The 24060-nt window shown below is 46.6% G+C and overlaps 1 protein-coding gene across 1 annotated transcript in view; it reads right to left on the reverse strand.

Annotated features, from left to right (window-relative positions):
• The window catches only part of LOC146341767 (vomeronasal type-2 receptor 26-like), a 37663-nt gene that overhangs the window by 8984 nt on the left and 4619 nt on the right, over positions 1-24060 (reverse strand). The window contains exons 2-6 of the mRNA XM_084807665.1: positions 20052-20110; positions 16410-16649; positions 15976-16272; positions 13677-13745; positions 6197-6436 (exon numbers count right to left, since the gene is read on the reverse strand). Coding sequence (XP_084663791.1) covers positions 6197-6436; positions 13677-13745; positions 15976-16272; positions 16410-16649; positions 20052-20110 — 905 coding nt within the window. The remainder of the gene's footprint in view (positions 1-6196; positions 6437-13676; positions 13746-15975; positions 16273-16409; positions 16650-20051; positions 20111-24060) is intronic.

Raw genomic sequence — 24060 nt, forward strand, 5'->3', positions numbered from 1 at the left:
CTGAGCCCCTTTTTATTTTATTTGCCCTTAATATCACATGTTTTGCTATAACAATAGCAACGCCTCTGGCATGGCTTATCCATATCACTCTATAATGGGTACCATCATGTAAATGAGTTAAAGTCTCTCTCTCTCTCTCTCTCTCTCTCTCTCTCTCTCTCTCATTCTCCTGCTTTAAATGTTTCTTGTAAAAAGATGATGGAGGGCCACCAAGCCAGAAGGTGGTCAGAGACTGTCCACCTCTTTATCACTTTCACTTCACCCAAACCCAAATGTCGAGGGTAATTAACAATAAATCAATCATATTCCTAACAGGATTAATTGTGGAGCTGAAAGCTCCACAGCATTGTAATATAGACTATATTTGTCTTGATTCTAATAACAATAAACATATACAAGAGACGTGCTTTCGATTGAAAATACCTGCCAGACTAGCACATTCCAGGGCTGCAGCTTTCTTCCAGACCCCCGTAATTTGTGTCTGGATGTTGAGACATGCATGGAATGTAGAGCATGTGCCACAGCAAGGGCCGCATTGTAAACACTGTAGCTGTGACCAGTCATACCCATTTCAAAGAAAGTTCCAGGAAGGCTCTCCAGTTTCTCCTCTCCACTGCAGTCTTTCTGGAATACTCCACTCTCAGAGGATTTTTTCAATGAACAATCAAAGGCCTTCTCCCAGAATACCTTGATAAAGCCATCTTCTTTTGCCCAGGAAGGATTTACACTCTGAAGAAACTGCCTGAATCCTAATGGTTCCTTTGAGTGAATAGCAAAGGATAGCATGCCATGGAGGGATTGTATATCATGACCCTTTGCAGTGGTGATTACTGTGAAATCCCAATATGTTGTCATAATCCATACCTTACTTATAGGTGAACCCAGCACTGCCCCCTGAAGAAACAAGCTCATTTTAATTATTGATGCACTTGCTGCATCAGAAAGAAACACATTGGCTTTGGTTTCGATGAAAACTGAATTTTCATCCCATTCATTATGCAGCAACCCTGCCTTTTCTCCTCGTTCTGTGAAGGCTTCGATTTTTTCTATAAAGGCAACACAGATGCCTCCCTGTGAAAGCATTGGCAGTAATTTCCGCAAACGGCGTTCTCCATGGATATTATCCACAGTAAAGAGCCCAATCCATGTCCAGTTGAATTGCACAAGTAACTGGACAATCCCTTGGTACTGATGAGCATCGTTTGGGACCATCTGGTATAAATACCAGAATAGAGATTTGTCACCCCATGCTGGGGAAAAAGGTCCAGTAGTGAGCTGAAATAGAATGTAGATGTGTTTTATGAATGGACAATAAACTTGACAATCCCCATATACTGATGAGCCTTATTTGGGAATATCTGGTAGAAAGAATGGAAGCCATGGGTGGGAAATATTTTTGTTTTTGTTTTAATCTTTTTTGTACGATTTCTAGCATAGCTGTTTCTTCGATTTCTTATGAACATTATTGATCTAACATAACTTCCACTTAATGAAACTTAGAGATATTTAGGAATGCTTCAAGTCATGCTCAGTTTCTGAACATATGACTACCATCATTATATCATAGAAGGTGGCTTTTTCAAGAAAAAAAATATGCCACACTGCATGGTTAACGAGTCACTCTGCAGAAAATGTGCATTCTTAACAGTTCGGGGGTTGTGCTATTGATATCTGTGTTTCAGGGCTTGTTCTGATTAGATTGGGGGGCCGTGGTGCAGCTAGGGTTAGACTTGGCATCTAAGTGCCAGCCCCCCTCCCAAATGACCATTCAGAGAGCAGCAGGTGATGGGGACACTGGGAAGCAGACCCTGCATCAGGTCCTGGGCAGGTATCGGCATGCCTGAGCCAACCAACTTTCAATGCCACTTGTACAGCATCCTGTCTTCTTATTTTATAACATTTTGGAATTGGAGGGCAGTGACAGGACAGGTGCTCATGTTACTAATTTTTCATTGAAATATATTATTCTTTGTTTTACAACAAACTGGAGCGCATTCCCAAGCAAATGTGTCTAGCATCAGGGTAGCAGAAGCAAAGTCCATTTTTGCCCCTGCTATGATTTCAGTGAGTTTAACATGCAAAACTGCACAGGCTCAGAATATTTGTTTTCCCAAGGGCTGGTAAATAGGATTTTGTTTTTTGTTTTATTTGCACTAAGATACCAGAAATGTAGAACTAGTTGTGAAGTATGGAAAGGCGAGGAGGGAAGAAGAGATATGTCAGCTGTGTGCTGTTTAACCATCATGGGTGTCAAAACAACAACAACTACACACAGAAACATCCCCCCACATATACGAACATTAAGACCAGGTTTCAAAATTATGTAGCTGCACCACAGATTGGGGGTTGGCAATGTGCTGCCTGTGGCCACCAGTGTGATTGAATGGATGGGGGGTGATAAAGGTGTTGAGATGATTCTGAAAGGAGAGATTTTGGAGGGATCTTGGAAGGCAGTGATTATGGTTTTTCATGTGGTTGCAGAGAAGAGGAGAATGGCAAGACTTGTGTCTCTGCAGGTATGTATGCATTATCGGCACAAGGGGTCCTTGCCTCTGTGTGTGTGTGTGTGTGTGTGTGTGTGTGAGAGAGAGAGAGAGAGAGAGAGAGAGAGAGAGGGAAATTGTTCACATGACACACTAACCCACACTCAGTGGTTCAGTGTGGGTTTTTGTTAGGGGTGGACGAAAGTCACTTACCTGTCATCGAAGCTTGTTCGCGGTGGGGGGGAGGCGCTTTGCTGCTCCCCCCGCGAAGTTCAGGCTGGGGGGGGAGGCTTCCCGCCTCGCCCGGCCGGGTACTCCAAAGTTTTTTTTTTAAAAAAAACACGCCCCCGTGATAGGCTACGTGATGATTAACATAGCCTATCATGGCTAGATCTGCAAAGTCAGCCCTGATAGGCTACGTTAATTGTCACGTAGCCTATCACGGGTGACTTAAAAAAAAAAAAAAGCGCGTACTCTAATGGCGGCCCCCATAGGGAGCCGCCATTCGCCTTCCTTATTTGGTCACTGTAGTCTATGTAAATCTTTACGTAGACTACAGCGACCAAATAAGGAACGGGAATGGCGGCTCCCTATGGGGGCCGCCATTACCCGTACGCGCTTTTTTTTTTTTTTAAGTCACCCGTGATAGGCTACGTGTCGATTTACGTAGCCTATCACGGCTGACTTTGCAAATCTAGCCGTGATAGGCTATGTTAATCGTCACGTAGCCTATCACGGGGGCGTTTTTTTTTTTTCTTTTATTGGAATGGCGGCAGCAGCAGCCGGTCAAAAGACCGGCTGCCGCTCCCGCCCCGCATGAACACCCACCAAACCGCCGGCCGGACCCGCCGCCGGGAGGGACATTTGGCAAAGGTAAGTCCTGTCCCGGGGGGGGTGCGGGGTGCGGGGGGGTGCGGAGAATTTCTCCCCAAAACTTGTTTGGGGGACTGAACACGTTGGTGCTCGGCCCCCTGAAGTTTTGGGGAGAAATTCTCCGCCATCCCTAGTTTTTGTTGAACGGGATGTTTTTTTTCTGAATCCAGGACATTTTCTGCAGGGTGGCTTGAAACAATCCTTTTGTAAATGCAGAGCTGCAGATGTTCAGATGGGGCCCCTGTTACTGCTGTCTGCTAAGCTGTGGCACATGGGTATGTGCATAAAGAGAGCAATTCCTTTTCTACATATGCCTAACGTGGAGTTTGCCTTTTTTTTTTTTTTTTACAGTGGATGAGTTCATCTGTGAACCCAAAAATGAACCAGGGGTTTTGAAGGTGGCTTTTTCAAGAAAAAAATATGCCACACTGCATGGTTAACAAGTCACTCTGCAGAAAATGTCCTGGGTTCAGAAAACACTGTAACTCACGGTTCAACAGAGAGCCTACGGTTCAAAAACAGTCCACTCTCAATCATTAAGTGTGGATTGGGGTGTAGTGCAAGCCCAGTCAGAGTTTCAGGTAGTGATCCAGGGTGTGAGAGAAAAAGGAATATGGGAAATGGATGGCAGATTAACATCAGGAAAAAAAATGGAAGGAATAGGTGTTGGCTCAAAAAACTTCACTCAGAGGAGTTCATCTGTGTGTTGGGACTCAGATTTCACCTTGTACTCACAAAGGACAAGTAAAAGACATTTATTTGTCCTTTGTGGCTAACCAGACCAATGGCAGGCATTTTAAAGTGGCACCCAGGACGGCTTTTCAAATGACCAAGTCTAGGGATGTACAAAAGTCAATTACTTTTTCAAAGGGTGACATTCGTGGTTGGGGGGAGGCGCTCCATCCCTCCCCCCGAAATTCTCTCTGGCCGGCTCCACTCTGCAGAGATTCTGTGGAGCCGCTGGCCAGGGCCACCCGCAGCTGGACATCCGGCCATTGGGAAGCCTCCAGGGACGCAAATGGGGGCTGCCGTAGCCGCTGCCATTTGCATCCCTGTATTTTGCTGTGATAGGCTATATAAATATTTACGTAGCCTATCGTGGCAAAAAAAAATTCACAAAACAGCGAACGTAAATGGCTGCAGCTACGGTGGCCGCCATTTGCATTCCTTTTTTTTGCCATTTTAGCCTACGTAAATATTTAACCATAGCCACCGCCATTTGCATTCCCTTAGTTTTGTCGTGATAGGGTACGTAAATACTTACGTGGCCTATCACAGCTACATGGAAGAAGCGAATGGCAGCCGCAGCCGCAGCCACCATTTGCAAGTCAGCGTGGATGGCAGCAGGTAGGTGCTCCGTTTCGGGCCCATTTCACGGGGTGGGGGGCTTCGTTACGCCACGGATTTCAGGGGGCTGAATGCACTGGCATTCGGCCTCACCGAGATCTGTGGCGGAATTCTCTGACATCCCTACGAAGTACGCCCACAGGCAAAAAAAAAGTTGACAGACCCATGTCAGATGGTGCAGCAGTCAAAGAATGTAGTTCTAAAACCCATATGTGAGAGAATCATATATGTCAGCCTTTCCCAACATGTTGTGATCCAGATATTTTGGACTACACTTACCAGCATTCCTAATGATTGGCCATGCTTGCCAAGGCTGATGAATGCTGAAGTCCAAAACATCTGGAGTTGGCCAAGCAAAAGTTTGTTATCCCATTACTTTCACCAGATGCAATGGGTTATCCAACCTATACTGCTTTTAAAAAGGAAAAGAAAAGAAAGGGAAGGAAGGGAAGGGAAGGGAAGGGAAGGGAAGGGAAGGGAAGGGAAGGGAAGGGAAGGGAAGTTTTTACTAAAGTTCCTAATTAGACCTCAGCATTAAGGAATACTCCTCAGGTATAATATCTTTAACTTGTGTCCCCAAAATAAACCCTCCATAGTTCAAAGAAACTCAGTAACCTGGTTCCTATGCCTTTGGGATAGGGCAAAAAACACCACTAGAGAAAAAAAATTAAAAAATGAGAACAAAATTAAGATCTTTATGCAAGGGAATAATTCACAAAATATTAGGTTGAGATTGCATAATGATTGTTAAAGAAATATGCTTGGTTACCATTCCTAATACTTAGGAGATTCTAGGTGCTGGTGTTGAGGGAACTGCAAGCATTAATCTGCCTTCCGATCCTGCATATATGGGGGAGAGGGGAACTGCCACAGTCAAATGTCTTCCAAACTGTGCCTGCCATGGCTCTTTCTCCAGCTATGGAGACTTGCAGGCAAATGCCAGCTACAGAGTCAGTCTCTCTCTTTCTCTCTTCTTATTTATTTATTTATTTATTTATTTCTATACCACCCAGTAGCTGAAGCTCTCTGGGTGGTTCACAAAAATTAAAACCAAACAGCACACAATAAAACAATTTAAAATATATAGAACATATATTTTCCATTAACTCAGGGGGTTGCAGTGCACAAACGTCAGCAAAACCAGCCTCTCTCCCACTCTGTTGGGTGCTGGGGTGCCTACTGCTGCCAAAGACTCAATCTCTGCCTAACTGTCTCTTCTCTCGGGGGCACAGTGGTCAAACACCAGAGGAAAGTGGCAGCTATGGAATTCACAGTGGTCAAGTGCCAAATATCAACACTTGATTTCTTTGCCTTGGGTTCCCTCTCATGTTTCGGACCAAATACCAATTAAACAGTCACTAATTTTGCCTTGCAGAAATAGTGACTGCCTAACTTGTCTGCCTGCAGCTCTAAAGCTTTGCATAAATGCCTCAAAAGGCCTGTTCTTTCTGCCATTTTGGAATGAAGATACGAACTCATGTCTACAAACCTACCTGTGGAATCTTGTAATTCTCCAAGATTGTGGCAATCTCAAGAGAGATGAGAGGGTACATTCCCCCAATGATGGCTATCAACTCGTTCTGCACATCACACTTGTAGTTGGGGTAGAATCTATGCGGTGTAGAAAGCAGACCAAGGGTGCCCACATTAGTTATTTGTGGGTTGCAGTAGCTCTCATAGATGTGAAACCCAATTGTGACATTAGGTAAGACTGTGGGATTTTCATTGATCTCCTTTATAGCAAACACCAAGGCTAAGATAAGCTGGTAGTTTTTTGGCATCACACTGCAATAAAAGATACATATCATGTAATAAACCAATAAGGACAGCTGAAGCATCTTAGACAATTTCTTACAGCCATGATTATCTCTGATGGGACGCTGGTTGCTCTCCTGTCCTGAATTATATGTAGAAGCAGAAGCGATCTTTGGCCTGGCTTAATGTTTTACCCTCTAAACTCTTCACTGGAAGATATTCCAAAACACAGGTAAAGGAGAGACATTGCCCTCGCAACAATGTTGGAGTAGAATCAGGAATATATGTTTTGTTCATTTGCTGTTACTATCATGGGGTCAGATATGCCCTGATACTTCCAATTACTCAATCTTTTCCTAGTTGGTCTTAAGAATCTCTTAGGTGAATCTTACTCGAAGGATCCAACAGATGAATTGCCGAGCGAGTTGCTAAGATTTCGAACATTGTTATTTTAACTAGATGCTCTATGGCACTGTTACTTAATTTTATGATGTGGAACAACATGTTTCATTGCTATGCATGTTTGTATCTTTTGCTGGTGGTCAGTTGACTTTAAATAAAGTATTCATCCATCCATCCATCCATCCATTCAGTATACAACATTGCATGGCATTATTTCAGCTCTGCTGCTCCTGGAATTCTTCCTGCAATAACACAGTCCTGGCATAGCCTCCCCCAAACATAGTCAAAACCTAATTAAAACATGTTTACCATTGAAAATATGTATGAAACAACAGAAAAAAAAAACCTTGAGTTGACATCTGCTTTTGATTTACAGTTCTTGGGAGGTCATCATCATGTGATGGTTGTTGTTCTGTTGTGTTGTATTTTACAATGACAACCAAACACATCAAATTTAAAACTAGTTGACAGAGGGTAATGCATTTCATCTCCCCCTCCTTTACTTTACAATAGAGATGTGCAAAACAGCAAAACATGAGCTTGCCCAAATTATTCAAATTTCATCTCAAAGCTCGTTCTGACCTGAGTTCATATCAAATTGTGAACTTTTTTTTCTTCTAGCATGAAAATGTACAGACTTCTACATACTGTATCTGAGTATGTGTTTCCTCCAGAAAATGCAAACTGGGTAAATCCTGTTTAAAATAAGAAGAAAAAAGAACTGAAAGAGATTTCTCATACAAGAAAAACTAACATTGGTTGCTCTTCTCAATTATGTGTAGCAGCAGTATTCTACATTGCATGACTTATCTGAGATCTCTAATCCTCCTTCAATGCTGCCTGTAACAATATTGTCTCTAGTATAATCTCCCGTAAGAAAGGCACAGCTGATTTTTTTGGCCCCTTGCACCATAGAAAATCCCTGTGAAATAAGAGGGGGAGAACTGACATCCCCCTGTGTTGTAAAGAATACATGAGGTCAACAACTTTTAAACAGCTGCCTTTATGTTGTCTTGGCATGCATTTCCTGCCCCAGGTAAGCTGGAAAATTTATGGGACTTTCTTATCATAGGTTTTTGAGATCCACAGAGTGCTTGGATATGGTTCGAACAACACTGGGACAAAGAATATATATATATATATATATATATATATATATATATATATATATATATATATGACAACCGCAGCTTTGCTCTCATGTCTGATCATTTCAGTTAAGGTAAAGAGTGAGACAAAACAACCCACTGTACAAAAAGGTTTTAGTAAGGTGTATTAGGTTATAATAATGTACCATGCTAATATTACTTTTTAATAATTTGGATATGTAGCTTGAATAACAAGGAATACACCACATTCTCAAATTTTAATACAAGAGATTTTGTTAGTATTGGGACAGACTGAAAGCAAATCGCATCATGTTTTCATATGGATGAATTTGGTTAGTTCCTTTTCCTTACGTTATACTTTTCACCATATTTGCAGTATTGGGGGCAGTCAACTACTTCTTTTCTGCATCCACATTAGGGTTGTTTTATTGTTGAAAGCAAATCCCATCAGCATCTTGGTATCAGGCATTATTTTTCTGGAAGAAAATGCCAATGAGGTTCCTACACCCACAAGATGTCTGTTGGATGCAAGACTGTAAACAATTGTTGCTTCACAGAATTAGACACTCTCATGAAACAGAGGAATGTATTTTAGGTGTTTGTTACAAATAGAAAATGAAATAGGTTGGTGGTTGAGGTCTTCAGGGCCTCTGCTCTGTTGGTAAGTTCCTCATAGAGTACAGATGAGCAAGTTCTGTCTCTCCAGATGGTCCAGCCTTCGGCTTCCATCAGCCCTAGCCAGCATAGCCAATCATGAGAGATGATGGAAGTTGTAGATCAAATCATCCAGAGGGCCACAAGTTTGCCTCTCCCAGCCACAAAGCGCAGTATCTTCAGCAAAGCTGGCAAGGAATTCCTCTGGGGATGCTTTTCATGCAGACCAGTCAGTCAGATGCAATCTCAATGGTGGAACTGGTTGAAATGGATGATTTCTGACATTGCTTTAGGAGGTTCTGTACGACCGGCAGGACTGCCTGTAATGAACATTGTCACCACTCTGCATTTCCTTCTATCAAAGAGTACATAGCCAAAGCCATGTGGAAATGGTAGATATTTAGTCCTCTAAACATTTTTGCCAGCTGCTTTAATAGCATCTACATAACAGTTAGCATTTCTAAAGTAACTTACAGTGTTTGCATCTGCTTCACATACATTGTCCAAGGAATCCTTAAAACAATCCTGTTATATGAATTATATCTGGACACCAAATTAAAAGCCTTTAAAACAGGATTTAACTAATTTAGAGAGCAATTCTATTACCCCTAGATAGCGGAGGGGGGGGCAGGATTGTTTGTTTTCTGGGAGCCAAGGTCAAAAGCAGAGGTTTGACCTCAGAGCCCAGAAACTGAGCTCCCCTTCCCCCTTGTAGCCAGCGTGGTTCTGGCTACATCTCTGCAATCCGAAAGGGAGCACAGAGATGGCGAATAGGGGGCAGTCCCAGGGGTGGGGAGGGGAGGAGACGTGGGAAGCTGTGTGATGCAGCTTCCTGTGTTTGCCCCGGCCTCCTTCCCTCCTGCTCAGGAGCACCATTGCTTAATTGGAGAAATGGCCCATCTAGTGAAAATGTAGGGCAGCCTGAGCACAGAGGCAAGGATCGCTTCTGCTCTCAGGCCTACCTGCGTTGGATACTCGTCAGCCTCAGACTGGATCACACCATTATTGAGTGTAAGGCTGGCAATGGATACTACTCATGAAGGTGTTGCCAGGTGTCCTCCCTAGATGCATATACAAATTTGTGCATGTTCTAAAAGACATTCATCGAAAGGAGCTTTTTTTTTGACACTGGCAATAGAGTATCTTTGGCAAAGTGGGGGAGGGGAACCTCAGATCAATCCAAATGCACATAAGCTTCTGAAAACCATGGCATATCTACTTAGCTAAAACAAGTAAGTATTAAAACATACACATAACTTCTAGGGAAATTCCGTGGTAGCACAACTGCAATTTAGACACCAGGAAAATGAACTATTTAAGCCTTGGATGAAAACTGGGATTGCGAGCGGAGATGGGTTAAAGAAGACACAGACAACAAGCTTGGGTTGAAAATTGGGCCACATTTATTGAAATAGCTGCAAAGGGGTAACTAGGATGGGCATCTAACTGTGTCAGCAGCTAGCTGGCACTTCTTGGGCGAAAACACACCCAGCCTGAGGGGTGGTGGTGATCTCGCCATCCTTCGGGATTGCCCCTTCTGGGGGAGGTAGACCTTCCAGTGTCACCGCCAACCCGGTGCCGCACAACACCTGGGTGAGTGAGTAGGGTTGGTCTCCCAGGCAACCCTTATCCCCCCGCCGAGCCGCACAACCCGTTCGGGGGGCTTCAGGCATCACCTGTCACCATAAGGTGCCTCTGCATGCACACCATCCCTACTTTCCTGTTTTTGCCCGTCCTAGCCGCCACAGGAGTCACAAGCCTAGAGCTTGTGAAACTCCTCCCACCTGCGCAGAAGAACTTCCCGCAGGCCCCTTTGCAGATCAGACAGAAATATGTTATACACTACACATGAGACAGGCGGACACCGTCCGTCCTGTAATGCTCCCTCCATGTCCACAGAATTCCCTGGCAGGTGGTGCATCCATCACCTCATTCGCATAGGCCATAAGCCATTTCTCTGTGCATTTTTGGACGTGCCCTGCCACTGGCAACATCATTCCATTCCTTCCCATTGATCCATGGGAGCAGTGAGGTCAGCAATAGGCTACTTCCGGCCAGGTGTGCCGGACCACCTGCATCTCAACCAAGGCCTGTTTGATCAGGTCCTCGCCTGGCTTACAGCCGAAGTCATTCCTCTCAACGTGCAGCACCTGGACCTGCGGAGGAAGATTGACAAACTTTGGTGGAACAGAGTGAGAAGGGGATTCCCACCATATGCCACGTCTGTGAAGCCACTGGATTTTAATGTGATGGGGTGACAGAAGCTGAAGTCTGAAGATGACATACAAGCCCTTCGTGCAGCTCCATACATCATAACGTGCCCATGTAAGAGCACCCGTACCGGCGTACGACGAGTCTGCTGGTCTCAGGAAGAAGCACATTAGGCAAGCAAAGTGAAAATTGTGTCAGGAAGAAGCGGACAACTCGTGAACGCAGGTCGGAACGCTGTGAAGCCCCCATTTTCAAATGCCATAACCTGCCTGAGAGAGAAACCTCCAGCGGCTACCATGGGGACTGCTTCAATGTAACAACAGTGGGTTCTGAACTGCAAATTACCTAGGCCTAGCGGGGTAGAGCTAATGTAGAAACTGCCCAAATTGCCTTTATGTCAACAGTAAGCTGTTGAAGTGATATAACGGAGGCCCCTCCTCAGACCCGCAGCATTCCATAAAACCCATAAGATGCCGACGGGGCATAATCCATTGACTTGCATTTGGCCGTGGGCCACTGCCGTGCCCTTGCCATACCGATCAGTTTGATCACCAAATATGTAAATGGGTTACATTGGGCCAGACCTGTACCTTGAAGCATATCAAGGCCCTCCAGGACAAGTCGGCTTTGGGAGCCCAGACCAACCCTGAATTCCTAAGGGGGGGGGGATTTGAAGAAGGCCATTAAGGCTGCTTCGTGGGACAGGGAAACGTCTTACTGGAAAGCTCAAATGGAGGGCCATTACCCCCGGAGCCCGAAAGGGGTATCCGGAGAGAGAGGGTGGCTAATTTACTAAAGCAGGCAACATCTGTGCCCAACCCTATATTGCACACCGAAACCTAAAATCTGACATGAAGTCAGTGAATCCCACCATTGTGGGCCGGAAGGCTAAATGGCCAGCTTGCGACTTATGATCCCAGATAGTCTGTTGTTCCTTAAGGAGGCACAAATTGCAGCCCATGATCTAGAGGTAAGGGCCATGAATCCTATTGTTGATGCTTTGCCTAATGCGCGGCACACCCTTCCTACTCTGTCATAGGTGGCTCCTGTACAGAGAGCCATGGAATGCAGAATGGCATGCCTGGCTTCAGTATCCCGGTCTCCCATAGTACTGCAAGGATAGGATCTGGGAATGGAGCACCCGCGGGGGTTAAGGCCCGGAAGACGTAGACCTAATTTCCTGACAAGGCAATGAGAATTGGGTTTGCCTAACCCGGCACATGGTGGACCCAGAACCAGATGTTGTAACACTGACTCTGGAGCGAGAACACACTGACACATGACATGACCCTCCGATTTCAGGAGGGTGGAGAATGAATAACGTGGTCGTGTTGACATACCGGGGGGGGGGTGTGTGTTACTGACTTGGCTATAAGGTCATCCAAAATGTGCTTGGCGGCGGCAGCCTCCACTCTACAGTCCACTCCCCACAGCGCGATCGGACCTGCCCTAAGAGTCTGAAACCCCCTGGGGTAGCAGCGGAACCATGTTAATCCGCAGTCCGGTTTTGAGGAGAGGCTCACGCCTCTGGAAGGAGGTGCCATTAAAGCCCTACTAAGTTGAAGCCATGCACATGGATACATGTGCACAGCAATAGTGATCCTGGTTCGATGGTGCGGCAGCCACAGTCCCTGCACTGCCCAAACTGAGCCGGCGCGAGAAGGCATGGTCAGGGGCCGCTACCCAAACTGTGAAAAGAAGATGCCCTACAATATCTTGCATGCCCCCCCCAAAGGAAAACCCTAGGAAGATGTATAACTGCTTGGAGCTGTGCCTAAAGGACCTGAAAGTTGTCCTGAGGGAGGTGAGAATAACACCTAAGGGTATCTGATTGGCTTCACCAAATGTTGATGTGGGAAACAGGCCCTCAGCCTTTTGTGAGCTAAGGGACACCGAGGTAACAGGAAAGGGGAGCAATACTTGCATTAGGTCAGAACATTGACAATGTCTTTGGACTCCATGAAGCACATGCCCATCAGGGACCCGTGGTCGGGATCCCAGACCAAGGCAGCTGCCTCATCGAAGAGGTGTATCGCACTAAGCACAGATGATCAGGGATCTCGTGATTAACAGACTGGCCCTCAGGGAAGAGAGGTTACGAATCAGGATAAATTCCCTAGAGGATTTCCTGGGTACCCTTCGAGAAGGGAGATCCCTGGATTAAATAGCGGGGGAAAAAAGGGAGGGGGCTAAAACCCTTCTGCTAGCACTGCCTTGTTAACCTCTCAAGAACATGTCGACGCCTGGCAATGAGAAATGTTGCTTACGAGGTAAGGATGGCCTATGTTGACCTAGAGAAAGGGGGGAGGGGTCCTAGAACCTAGCATAAAACCGAGTTTTATGTTAAGACGCTTTCCCCCAGTTGGGGTATCGTCTTAAAGCCAGAGTAGCGGCGCAACCTAACCGGGCATGGGCCAACCAGAGCTTCCTACCACCTCGGCCTTTCCAAGGGGGACCCTACCATCCCAAGGCATTGGGCAAGAGGTGCATGAGTGCTGACTACTACAAGGGAGCACTCATGATGGAACGGCACATGTCCTGGGAGTATGTGCCCTTGGGGCTGTATTCCCAGAATAGATAATGGTGCTGAAGCAGGGGACCCGCCATAGGCCGAGGGCCAGTGCGGGAGACAGCCTGGTGAACGTGGCCACTGCCAGATCTGTCGCCGAACCCGGCCGGGAAGAAGTCAAAATTGGAGCGAAAGGTCCTCGTCCAACAGGTCCCTGAGCAGAGAAGGGCAATGGCGGCCTTTCTGCTCAAGGCCTCGACATAAGCCAGTCACACACCTCCTCAGGTGAAAGCCCTTACGAGAAGGAGAAGCCCTGGTGGTATTACAACTCACCATATTCGCATAGGGATCTGATATGCCACTTATGTGGATGCCCGAGTGGGTAGGGGCAGGCAAGAGATCCTAAATTAATGGAGCAAAACCCTGTAAGATGCTGTGTTAAGCGGCTGGGGCTACTGTGAGGTGTGACTGATGGAGCTGCAGGTGGCCCGGATGTCGTATAGGGAGATGACATTGGGAGGGACAGCTGCCCCAGGGAGGTAAGCTAAGGCGGCAACCCCACGGCCCTGAAGGTCACCCATCTGGACAAGTGGGGCGAGGTGCAGTCATCTCACCCATATCCAGAGCAGCCGTGTCCGAGTCCCCGGGAGCAAGGGAGACGATACCGCTTGCAGCGCCCCTGACAGAGATGCCCATGAGGGCGGACCACCTCCAGCTGTGGTGTGTCGCCTGGGTGAAAACCACAAGGAGGATGATGTTGCTTGGACCTCTGCTGACGGAGATGCCGCAGGAAGGTGGACTGCCTGCAGTGGTGGAGTGCTGCCATGGTGAACCTGCAAAGGCGAGGTGGAGGCCTCAATGGTGTCCAGGTGTACTGAACCCAGAGACGAGCTGTATCCATTGTGGGCGTGCTCTGATCCCCAGCTGGAAAAAAACGATGTTGCTGCTTGTGCATCCGGGGAGGATGAGGCCACAGAAGGGAGGAGCTGCACTGAAGGCGGTGAGTAGGGATGGGAGAGAATTTCTCCCCGAAACTTCGGTGGGCCGAGTGCCAATGCATTCGGTCCTCCGAAGGTTGTTCGGGGATAAATTCTCTCCCATCTCCCATCTCTCCCAAAATAGCGTTGCCCTTATTTTTGCCGTAGTCTACGTAAATCTTTACGTAGACTACAGGGACCAAATAAGGAACGCGAATGGTGGCTCCCTATGGCGGCTGCCATTTGCGTACGCGCTTTTTTTTTTTTCAAAGTCACCCGTGATAGGCTACGTGACGATTAACGTAGCCTATCACGGCTGACTTTGCAGATCTAGCCGTGATAGGCTACGTTAATCGTTACGTAGCCTATCACAGGGGCATTTTTTTTTTCTTTCGAAGTTCGCGGCCGGGGAGATGGGGCGCTTCTCGCCGGCCTGAATTTCGGCCGGGTGAGGCGGGAAGCCTCCCCCGCCACCTGAATTTTGGCCGGGCAAGGAGGGAATCCTCCCCCCCTGGCCTGAACTTCGGGGGGAGCAGCGAAGAGCTTCCCCCCCACCGCAAGCAAGCTGCGAGACCAGGTAAGTGACTTTCGTGCATCCCTAGTGGTGAGCCTTCCGGAAGAGCCAAGGAAGAGGAGGTGGATGCCTCAATAGCGTCCAGGCGAGCTGAAATAGAAAGAAGCAGCGAGCGTTAGGTCTGCTGTCACGTTCGCTTGGGCTGAGCCACCAAGGGTTTTTTAGGCCTGGCCAGGGGAGGGGGAGGGATCCCTGAGGAACGCTCAACAGCTTCCAAACGAGAAAGATTTGATGCCAATACCGGGTCTGCGTCCTCATCAGACTCAGAATCGGGCCTTGGCAGCGGTCTTTTGGGGAGGGGGGGCGAGGCCTCCCTTTCCCTTTCTTATCACCTTGGCCCTTCTTGGGAGGCATGATGCAGAAGGTGAGTTAAGCTAAAAGGTTTCAGATAGGCGGCTTTCCCATCCCTAGCTGAAATGTAATTTATATCATGCCTTTCTTATATCATGGAATTCAAGGTGGTATACATCGGGTTCCTAGGCAGTATCCTATTCAGTTACTGACCAGGCCCAGCCGCCCAGCCCTGCTCAGATTCAGAAACCCTGCATCATATACCTCCAGACCACAAAGCTAGGGCCGAGAAGCCGGGGAATGAACCTGGGACTTTCTGCATGTAAAGCAGGTGCTCTACCACGGAGCTACAGCTCTTCTCCGAAGAAATATGAAAAGCAACTGGGCCCTGGGCAACAGGCAGCCACCCCACAGTCTTCAAGATCTGCAGATACGAGTTCAAGACTGAGACAAAAAGGCCTGAGAAGATGGGAGTGCCACTACTACTGTTTAGATAGGAGATCAGTGCTCAGGAGGTGTGGCAAGGGAGCCACACTTGAGCGCGGGCGCCCTCAGCCGAGGGCGCCCTGGCCCGGGAACAGAGGCAGGCACCTAACAGGCAGCCGCAGCTTCTACACAATTTAATTAATTAAATATTTATTTGTTTGTTTGTTTTTGTGGTTTTTTGTTGTTTTTTTCGGGGGGGAGGACGTCCTTAGCCCCCGGGCGGTGACCAGCTGGCACAGACGCCTGCTGGAGAAAGGAGCGGGGGCAGCAGGCACGCCGCCGCTGAGAGCGCTGGCGCACGAACCGAGACGTCGACGCCGGTAAACACCGGCGCCGTGCTCAATGCGCATCGCCGCCGCTCTTCCCGATACTGACACTCCCGGGGACGCAGCGGCGCAAGCGCACAGCCGCGGCCACTGTAGGCCGGCGGGAAGGCGGGCAATGAAGAGGCCAGTGGCTGGATGGACAGGCCGGCCGTCAGGTGGGCCAGCGAGCCAGCTAGCCAACCGGCGGGCCGGCAGGCAAACAGGCGGGGGGCGAGCAAGTGGGTGAGCGGGCGAGCCGGCGGGCGGGCGAGCGCGGGCCACCCCCGCCTGCACCCCTGCAGAGGAGGAGGATCACGAGCGTCACACCCGTGCGTGCACACCCAGACCACTGCCGGCGCTCATGCTGAGGTGCTCACGCTGCAGGGGAGGATGGGTCTCGGACACGTGCGCTGCCGCTGCACCACCGGCCAACCCGGAGCTGCAGCAGGCATGCCAAGCAAGCAAGGAGGGAAGAGCCGGTGAGGGAGGGAGGGGGGGCAGGCACGATATCACGAAAAAACTCCAGAGCCCCAGAGGCAGCTGCCATCAGAGACTGGCCCCGCGACACTCCCTGTAACACCAGCAACGTTGGCTCTCCCGACGGCCAGCAGGAGCCGTCCCAGAGGGAGCCACGCCGGAGAGCGCGAGACCCGCCGTGAGTGTTGAAGAGAAGCTTTTGGGCGCGCAGAAGCACGCTGAATCCAGGTGGCTGGAATGACAACGAAGCCGGTCTCCAGCAGGCAGGAGTCCCTCGTCGACTCCAGGCGAGTCTTTAGCTCTTACTAGCTGCGTCGAGCCAGAGAGCTGAGATTGGGAGGGGGAGCTGAATTTAAGGCAGCTCAGCCTGCCCCTCCCTGCATGGTGGTGCCACTGGGGTGCACCAATCAGAGGCCCCTATGTCTTGTCACCCCACCCGCCTGCAATGGCCCCCCCTTTCAGCCAGACAAGCTGGCGCCGGGGTGAGGGCATTTGTGGGGAGATGAGCTGACTTCTCATGGAGACGGGGTCCAGACATTGAACTAGGGCATGGAATGTGTGGACTGTTCAGCTGGCAGGAGGAAGCATTTTGGGGCTGAGTTGGAAGGGATGAAGTAAGCAGTGTTGCATAAGACCCTTGTGAAGGAAAATGAATGGGTCAAAGGTAAGCGTAGGGAGTGAGGAGAGAGGAAGGGTTAGAAGCATATTTATCTGAATGAAATATGGTACATTCCGGCCAGTTCCTGATGCACAGTCACTGCAACTAGAAGGAGGGGGATAAGGGGTCTATCAAGCATACAGAGATGCTGCTGCTGCTGCTGATATTTATATCCCACCTTTTCCCCAATACTAGGACTCAAGGCAGCTTTACAATACTGAAACTTGTACAATTAAAACCTATAAATAGAAATGCAAGTGTACAAAAGTTAAAAATATTATTAAATCATCAATATTGAAATTGATAAAAATATCAAAACATTAAAAGACAACAAGAAAAATTCAGTCTACCTTTCCAGTGCTTTCTGGTATTGCCTCCTGTTTCTTTGTGAATGGGTCAGCTTCAGACCTGTTCACTGCGAGTGATGATTGCCTGTTCAGGTAGAATTTGACAGCCATTTAAAAAAGCTGATGAGGAGAGAAGCTGGGCTCCAGCAAGTAACTTTTCTACTGGTCAGCCAAGGAGGGATACACCAAAAATGCTGGAGCTCCAACCAAATTAGTTTGAAAATGCATCCAATTAGTGCTCACAGACATCCACAAAGAGGGATGGAGGCAAGATTTAATATATCTTCAAGTGGGAAAATTGCTCACAGACATCCACAAAGAGGGATGGAGGCAAGATTTAATATAACTTCAAGTGGGAAAATTGCTGAAGAAGACCAACACAGTTGCATTTGACTTTAAAAGTGGAAACCTGTCTACAATGTGGGACCTGCCAAAAAGTTGAAAAGGGGAGTCAAAATGTTTCATCCCTTTGAAATACATATAAATATAATAAATGAAAATGTGGCTACTCAAAACCACAATAATAGAAGCTCATATAGAATGTGTACCACAGGAGAGGAAATGAAACAAAAAGTCCAAGAGGTCAACACCATTGTTAATTAGCAGTCTCAAGGAAGGTCTTACAAAACAAAAGGATTCCATCAGAAAATGTAAGTCTTGCCCAAATGACAACAAAATGGAGCCCAAAATTCTGCAACAAAGTTGCAAGCAATCAGAGATGCAAAAAAGCATTTCAAGAAGTGTATCGCTAACAAAATCAAAGCCAGCAATATAGAATTATTTAAATATATCGCAAGCAGGAAACCAGCTATGGAGGTAATTGCACCATGAGATGTCCATGGAGTTCCAGGAGTACTAAAGGAAGATAAGGAGAATGCAGAGAAACAAACTGAATTATTTTCATCTGTCTTCACTGCAGAACATGTAGGACAGATACCTGTGCCTGAACTGATGTTTTCATGATGGGAGAGTGAGGTTCTGAGTCCAATTGTGGTGACAGAAGATGAAGCTCTCCATCTTACTGAAAAACGGGAAGTTCATAAATTGCTGAGGTCAAATGATATTCATCCTAGAGTTCCTAAAGAACCCAAATGTGAATTTGCTGATCTTCTAAAAGAAGGGGTATTTCCCTCATCTTATTAACATTAGGTAGGGATGTACGAAAGTGACTTACCTTTCCACAGATTATGCTGATGATGGGGGGGAGGCATTCCATCCCTCCCCCCAGAATCCTGGCTGGGGGGGAGGAGCTCTGTTCCTCCCCCCCGGAATCCTGGCCGGCCGGCTGTGCTCCGCAGCGATTCTGTGGAGCCACCAGCTGGCTCCGCCAGCAGCTGGACATCCAGCCGCTGGCTAGCAGGGACGCAAATTGTGGTGGCTGTAGCCGCCGCCGTTTGCGTCCCTGCAGTCAGCCGTGATAGGCTATGTAAATGTTTACATAGCCTATCAGGGCTGATTAAAAAACAACAACAACAACGTGCATACGCAAATGGCGGCAGCCATGGCCGCCGCCATTTGCATTACTTATTTTGGCACATCTTAGTCTACGTAAACATTTACGTAGACTAAGATGGCGAAAATAAGGGGAACACAAATAGCATCGCTATTTGCGTTCCCCTTATTTTTGCCGTCTTAATCTACGTAAATGTTTACGTAGACTAAGACATGCCAAAATAAGGAATGCAAATGGCAGTGGCCATGGCCTCTGCCTTTTGCGTACGTGCATTTTTTTTTTTAAGTCAGCCGTGATAGGCTACATAAAGATTTACGTAGCCTATCACGGTGTTTTTTAAAAATCTAGCCATGATAGGCTACGTAAATCTTTACGTAGCCTATCACTTTTTTTGTTTTTTGTTTTTGTTTTTTTTTAACCTGGAAATAGCGGCGGCGGCAGCCGGTCAGAAGACCGGCCACTGCTGCCGCCGAACCGCCGCCTAAGCCGCCGCCGGAGCTGCTGCCGCCAGGAAGATCCGCCCAAGGTAAGTCTCGTCCAGGGGGTGGGGGGGTGGCGGGCTGTTCCGCCACCGATTTCAGGGGGCCGAATGCACTAGCATTCGACCTCCCCGAGATCCATGGCAGAACTTTCGTACATCCCTAATATTAGGCCCTTGCAGATAATAAGAGGAGTGGGAGGACCTGAGAAAAACTGTCTGGAACAAGCACAGCCAGTGACTTCATGCTACCTGAGGGAAGAAGCCCACACCTCGTAGTCTTAAACCCACAAGGCTAACAAATGATGCAAAGGTGAAATGGGCATTTCTAGTAATGAGAAAAACATGCAGGTTTTTGGAAGGAAGGCTTCCATTAGATCGCGGATTCAAGGAATATATTGGCAATAATTAGAACATACACAAACTTTAGCTATGAAATGACCAGAGTAGACTTTAATGCCAAAACACAGGAGAATAATCAGACGTATCAAATAAGAATTTGTTACTAAGCCAGAATAAGGAAAGGGAGAGCCCCTGGTTTTGGAAAGCATACCTGGAAGAGCACAACATGGTATTTCTATTTAATTAAAAAAAAAAATCTAAGACTGCAGTCCTATAACCATATGCCTGGGAGTCAGCCCTATTGATTTCACAGGACCTACTTCTGGGTAGACATGAACCACATTGCACAGCACATAATGGAAGTCCTCAAAGCAACCAACTAAAGAAGAGCAGATTGATACAATTTGGAAGACTATGCTTATGTGTAAAATTAGTCAGCAACTACAGCAAGCAAGGAACCCTAACTTTAAAATAAATATTATAGCACCACATATTCTATTTATTTCCTGTGTAGAAGCCCTACACAACTTAGACCAACTTCCAACCAATTACAATTGCTTATATTTTTATGGCTAATGCACACACATGCACACACAAAATAACAGACACACATGCACACACAAAGCATATAACATTTGTTTTCATCCTTTCCTAGTGACATCGTATTTATGCTGTTTTTCTCTAGCTGTTCCGCCACTATTCAGTGATAGAATAAGAAAGATAATTAGCAAGTGGCTTTATTTCTTTAGCAATCTAGTAATATTGTTATTCATGTTCTTTTTTTGGTTGCCTTTATTTTTTTAGTTGTTTTCCAAAATAAAATAACATGGCATGTTAGAATTATGCAATGGAAAGAAATTGAGTGAATCCTTAGCAATGAGCAAACTACATTAATGAAAACACAAATGTAGCCTTTATACCATTTTTCTTATTGAAACCAAATTGAAGGTTCTTAAGCATTCTGTGGGTTAAGTAGCTCTTCCTGGTTATTATGGTATGAGCAAGAAAACAGGAGGAGGTGAGCAACCAAAGTAGATCACAAAGGAGAGAAAAATGTTCTCAGGAAGCATCAGTAAATTAATTGTAGGAAGCCAGTAGGAGATGCCAGTAGGTTGACACAGGAGACAATTATTTGCTGCAGACCTTTTTCTGCAGACCTTTTTCCTTTACTACTGAAGACAGCCTCAGAATGAGAAAAAAGTACAAAATGCATTGTGCTTCCTACAACAAATGTATTTTTTCCATCTGAGAACCCATTTCTGTTCTTTCTTCTTTGTGGTCTATTATGGTATAAGCAAAACAAAACTATAGGGGTAGAGGAGAAGTCCTTACATGAGTTCCCTCATGGACATTGAAGATGGCTTTTCCCTGAAAGATCTAGAAGGGTTCAAGGAATAGAACGTAGAAGCAATCTGTCCAATGGCCAGGTCTCCCTGTTGATAAAACTCATGCCTACTGCAGATGTGGTCACTCACTCTGCATTTACAGGAAGGGGTCTTCATGCTGTGATGAACAGAAACTGTCTTGCACATGAAATGAGGTAACAGCACAAGCAACCACAGCACCAACCACAGCATTTGGAGGTCAGAAGTTCCCATTTAGAGACACATTCCCCTATTTTCTTCAAGAGTACTTGATGTCTCAGATTTGGCTGTTCATGAACTGCTTTGAATGAGAGCTGACCATATGTATTTTATTTATTATTTATTTGTGATATTTATATAGCACTAAATATAATAAAATACATGAGGGGTTTTCATATAACAGTATATATAAATTAAACCCCTAATGAAAAACAATTAAGTTGATATGAGGGAATATCTACACCAATTCCCCAATTTTAAAATCTCTGAACATTGAGTATTTTTCAAAATACTTCACACACAGGTAAAACCCCGTGAAATATTTGAGCCTTTTCCTGTACTGATGCATCAAGCAATATCAAGAGAAAGAGGAATCCTCCAGGGAAAAGGTGGACCTGGTAGGTGCAGATATCTCAAGCTACTGTTCATATTTTATCTCTGTAGAAATCCCAGTAAATCCAGCAGTGCAGACATCCCTGAAAAGAATCAGCCTTCTCTGTGACAGAGCTTCTGGCCCTTTGGTCCAGCTCTGAGCATTATTGGTGGCTTTTATAACAATATTATTGAACCTTTTCCTTCAGGCCTCTAGACATCCCTTGGGGCTTAGTGAGCAGGAGAGTTAATCATGCTGATAATTACAGGGAAGCAAATTTGTTTCCCATGTGCTGCCATTATTGTGGCACTGAAAACAGCCAAACAACTGAAGCAGGAACAGGTGGTATTTGACCTTGAACTTTCACCCTTTCTTTGCCCAGAGCAAAGGTAATCTCAGATGGCTTCCTGCTCCACACTAGGTTGATGATAAGAACACAGAGAAAAATGCTATCCTGCAAGCTGTCGATATAATTTTGTATATCAGGTTGGACCATAGACTCACAACTACATGCAGATAAGACATTAATCAACTCTTGAAACAGTTATCAGTAGGGATCACTGAACTCCTCTGAGTCTCCCTGGGCCCGGCAGCGGATCCTGCACACTGCTCTGCTTGCACTGGGACATGAACCAGCTGGTGGTTCGCATGAGCATGGTGAGCAACTCCACCCCTGCCACCATGATCACCTGTGGCCCTGTCTGCCAGTGCTCAGCAGAGAGGGGTATAGTTGTTCTTATCCACAGCAGTGGAGGCAGAAGGATGACCACTGAGAGGGAAGTGCCACAGCACTTCCCTCGCGGTTCCCATCATGCCCTCACAGCCGCCACCAAGAGCAGCTGCGTCCCTCTCTTTTGGTGCTTGGCAGAGAGGGTTGCAGTTGTTCTCAGTGGAGGCAGCAGGATGGTAACAGGAGGGCAGTGCTCAGCAGAGAGGGGTGCAGATGTTCTCTGAAGAAGCAGAAGAGGAGCCAGGATGGGAGCTGAGAGGGAAGCACCATGGAGCTTCCCTCTCGGCTCCAATCCTGCCACCGCTGGTGCTGAGAGCCACAGTTGGGCAAGGGGCAGGGGCTGCTGCTCTTGCCCAATCTGGGATGTGCCAAGTCGTGCAAGAGGAGGGGGACATGGACTGGCATCCAGGGGGTGGAACTGGAGGGAACCCACCAAGCTCAAGCCCCCAGATGGTCACTAGCCACATTCCTCGCTATCGGCCAGTGAGGAAAAGAGCCAGACCATGGATTTCTTTTGCCTCAGCAGACTGGCCTGGATGTCCTGATCAAAATTGCCCTGTGACTCCCATCTAAGTCCTGAGCTGACTATTGTGGACAGTTCTGCCCTCTCAGTGCATGTGGGCAGTGTGATACCCTTCCAGCAGTCCAGATCCCTCCCTGCCAGCTGTTCAGCACTCAGTTTCACCTGGAGGATGTCTGAGACCTGCTAGCTTCACATGTAATTTACCCTGTTGACATTTGGGCTGCACCTCACCCAGATTTTATTTCTGACTGGCTCATTATTCATCACTGGCCAACCTGCTATAGGAAGAAGTTAGCTTAACTTGGCAGCCTTCTGACACTGAATGCTCGGTGCAGAGGAAAATGTGATACTCCAAAATGCTAAGGAAGTTAGAGAACTTACACAAGGCACCGGAAAACATTATTTGTGTATCCCGGAACCACTAAAGTGAATTGAAATCATACACCAGGGAAATTAGAAACACACACGCAAAAGTGAATAGAACAGATAAAGTCAAGCATTTAAAAAATCAGTGATGCAGATGTGTGTGTGAGTGTTTGAGTCCAATGAAATACACAACATGAAAGACATCATCAGATCAATAGCATCATTGAGAGTGACAAATCTCGGATATGATTACTGATGAACTGAACAAGATTCACTTGGTTGTGTTTTTGTTTTGTCTTTTTCCCCACCATATGAGGAATTACATCTAGATATTTGGTAAGGGGGAAGGTTTTTGTTTTTTGGTATGTTTTTTTTAATGCTATCTTGAGAAAGCACTGGGCTTCTATCAAAGCAACATTGAAAACATCTGGAATGAGGATTTAGCCAGTGGAAGTGTGTCTCACTCCCCCTGTAGCCTATGGGATGAATGTGTAGCAGATGTGTACTCAAGTCACCAGCCAAGTCCTTCCACGGACAATTATGAGGGAGCAACTCAGAGTGATCTCAGTAGAACTTAATGACTAATAAAAATAGAATCTCATTCCATGTTTATCTATGCAATGGGCCACGTTTTGCTGAGAAGTAGGGGCAATATTTTTCCTTCATATGGAACGCAGACTAATGATTCATACATTTTTGAAAATGAAGGTTGATTCTCACATTCTTCCACTGTTTTTCTCCTTCATTTTGCTCT

Source organism: Heloderma suspectum, chromosome 6 (genome assembly GCF_057233095.1).
Source record: "Heloderma suspectum isolate Gila_16-S chromosome 6, 16-S_ref, whole genome shotgun sequence".
Lineage (NCBI taxonomy): Eukaryota > Metazoa > Chordata > Lepidosauria > Squamata > Helodermatidae > Heloderma > Heloderma suspectum.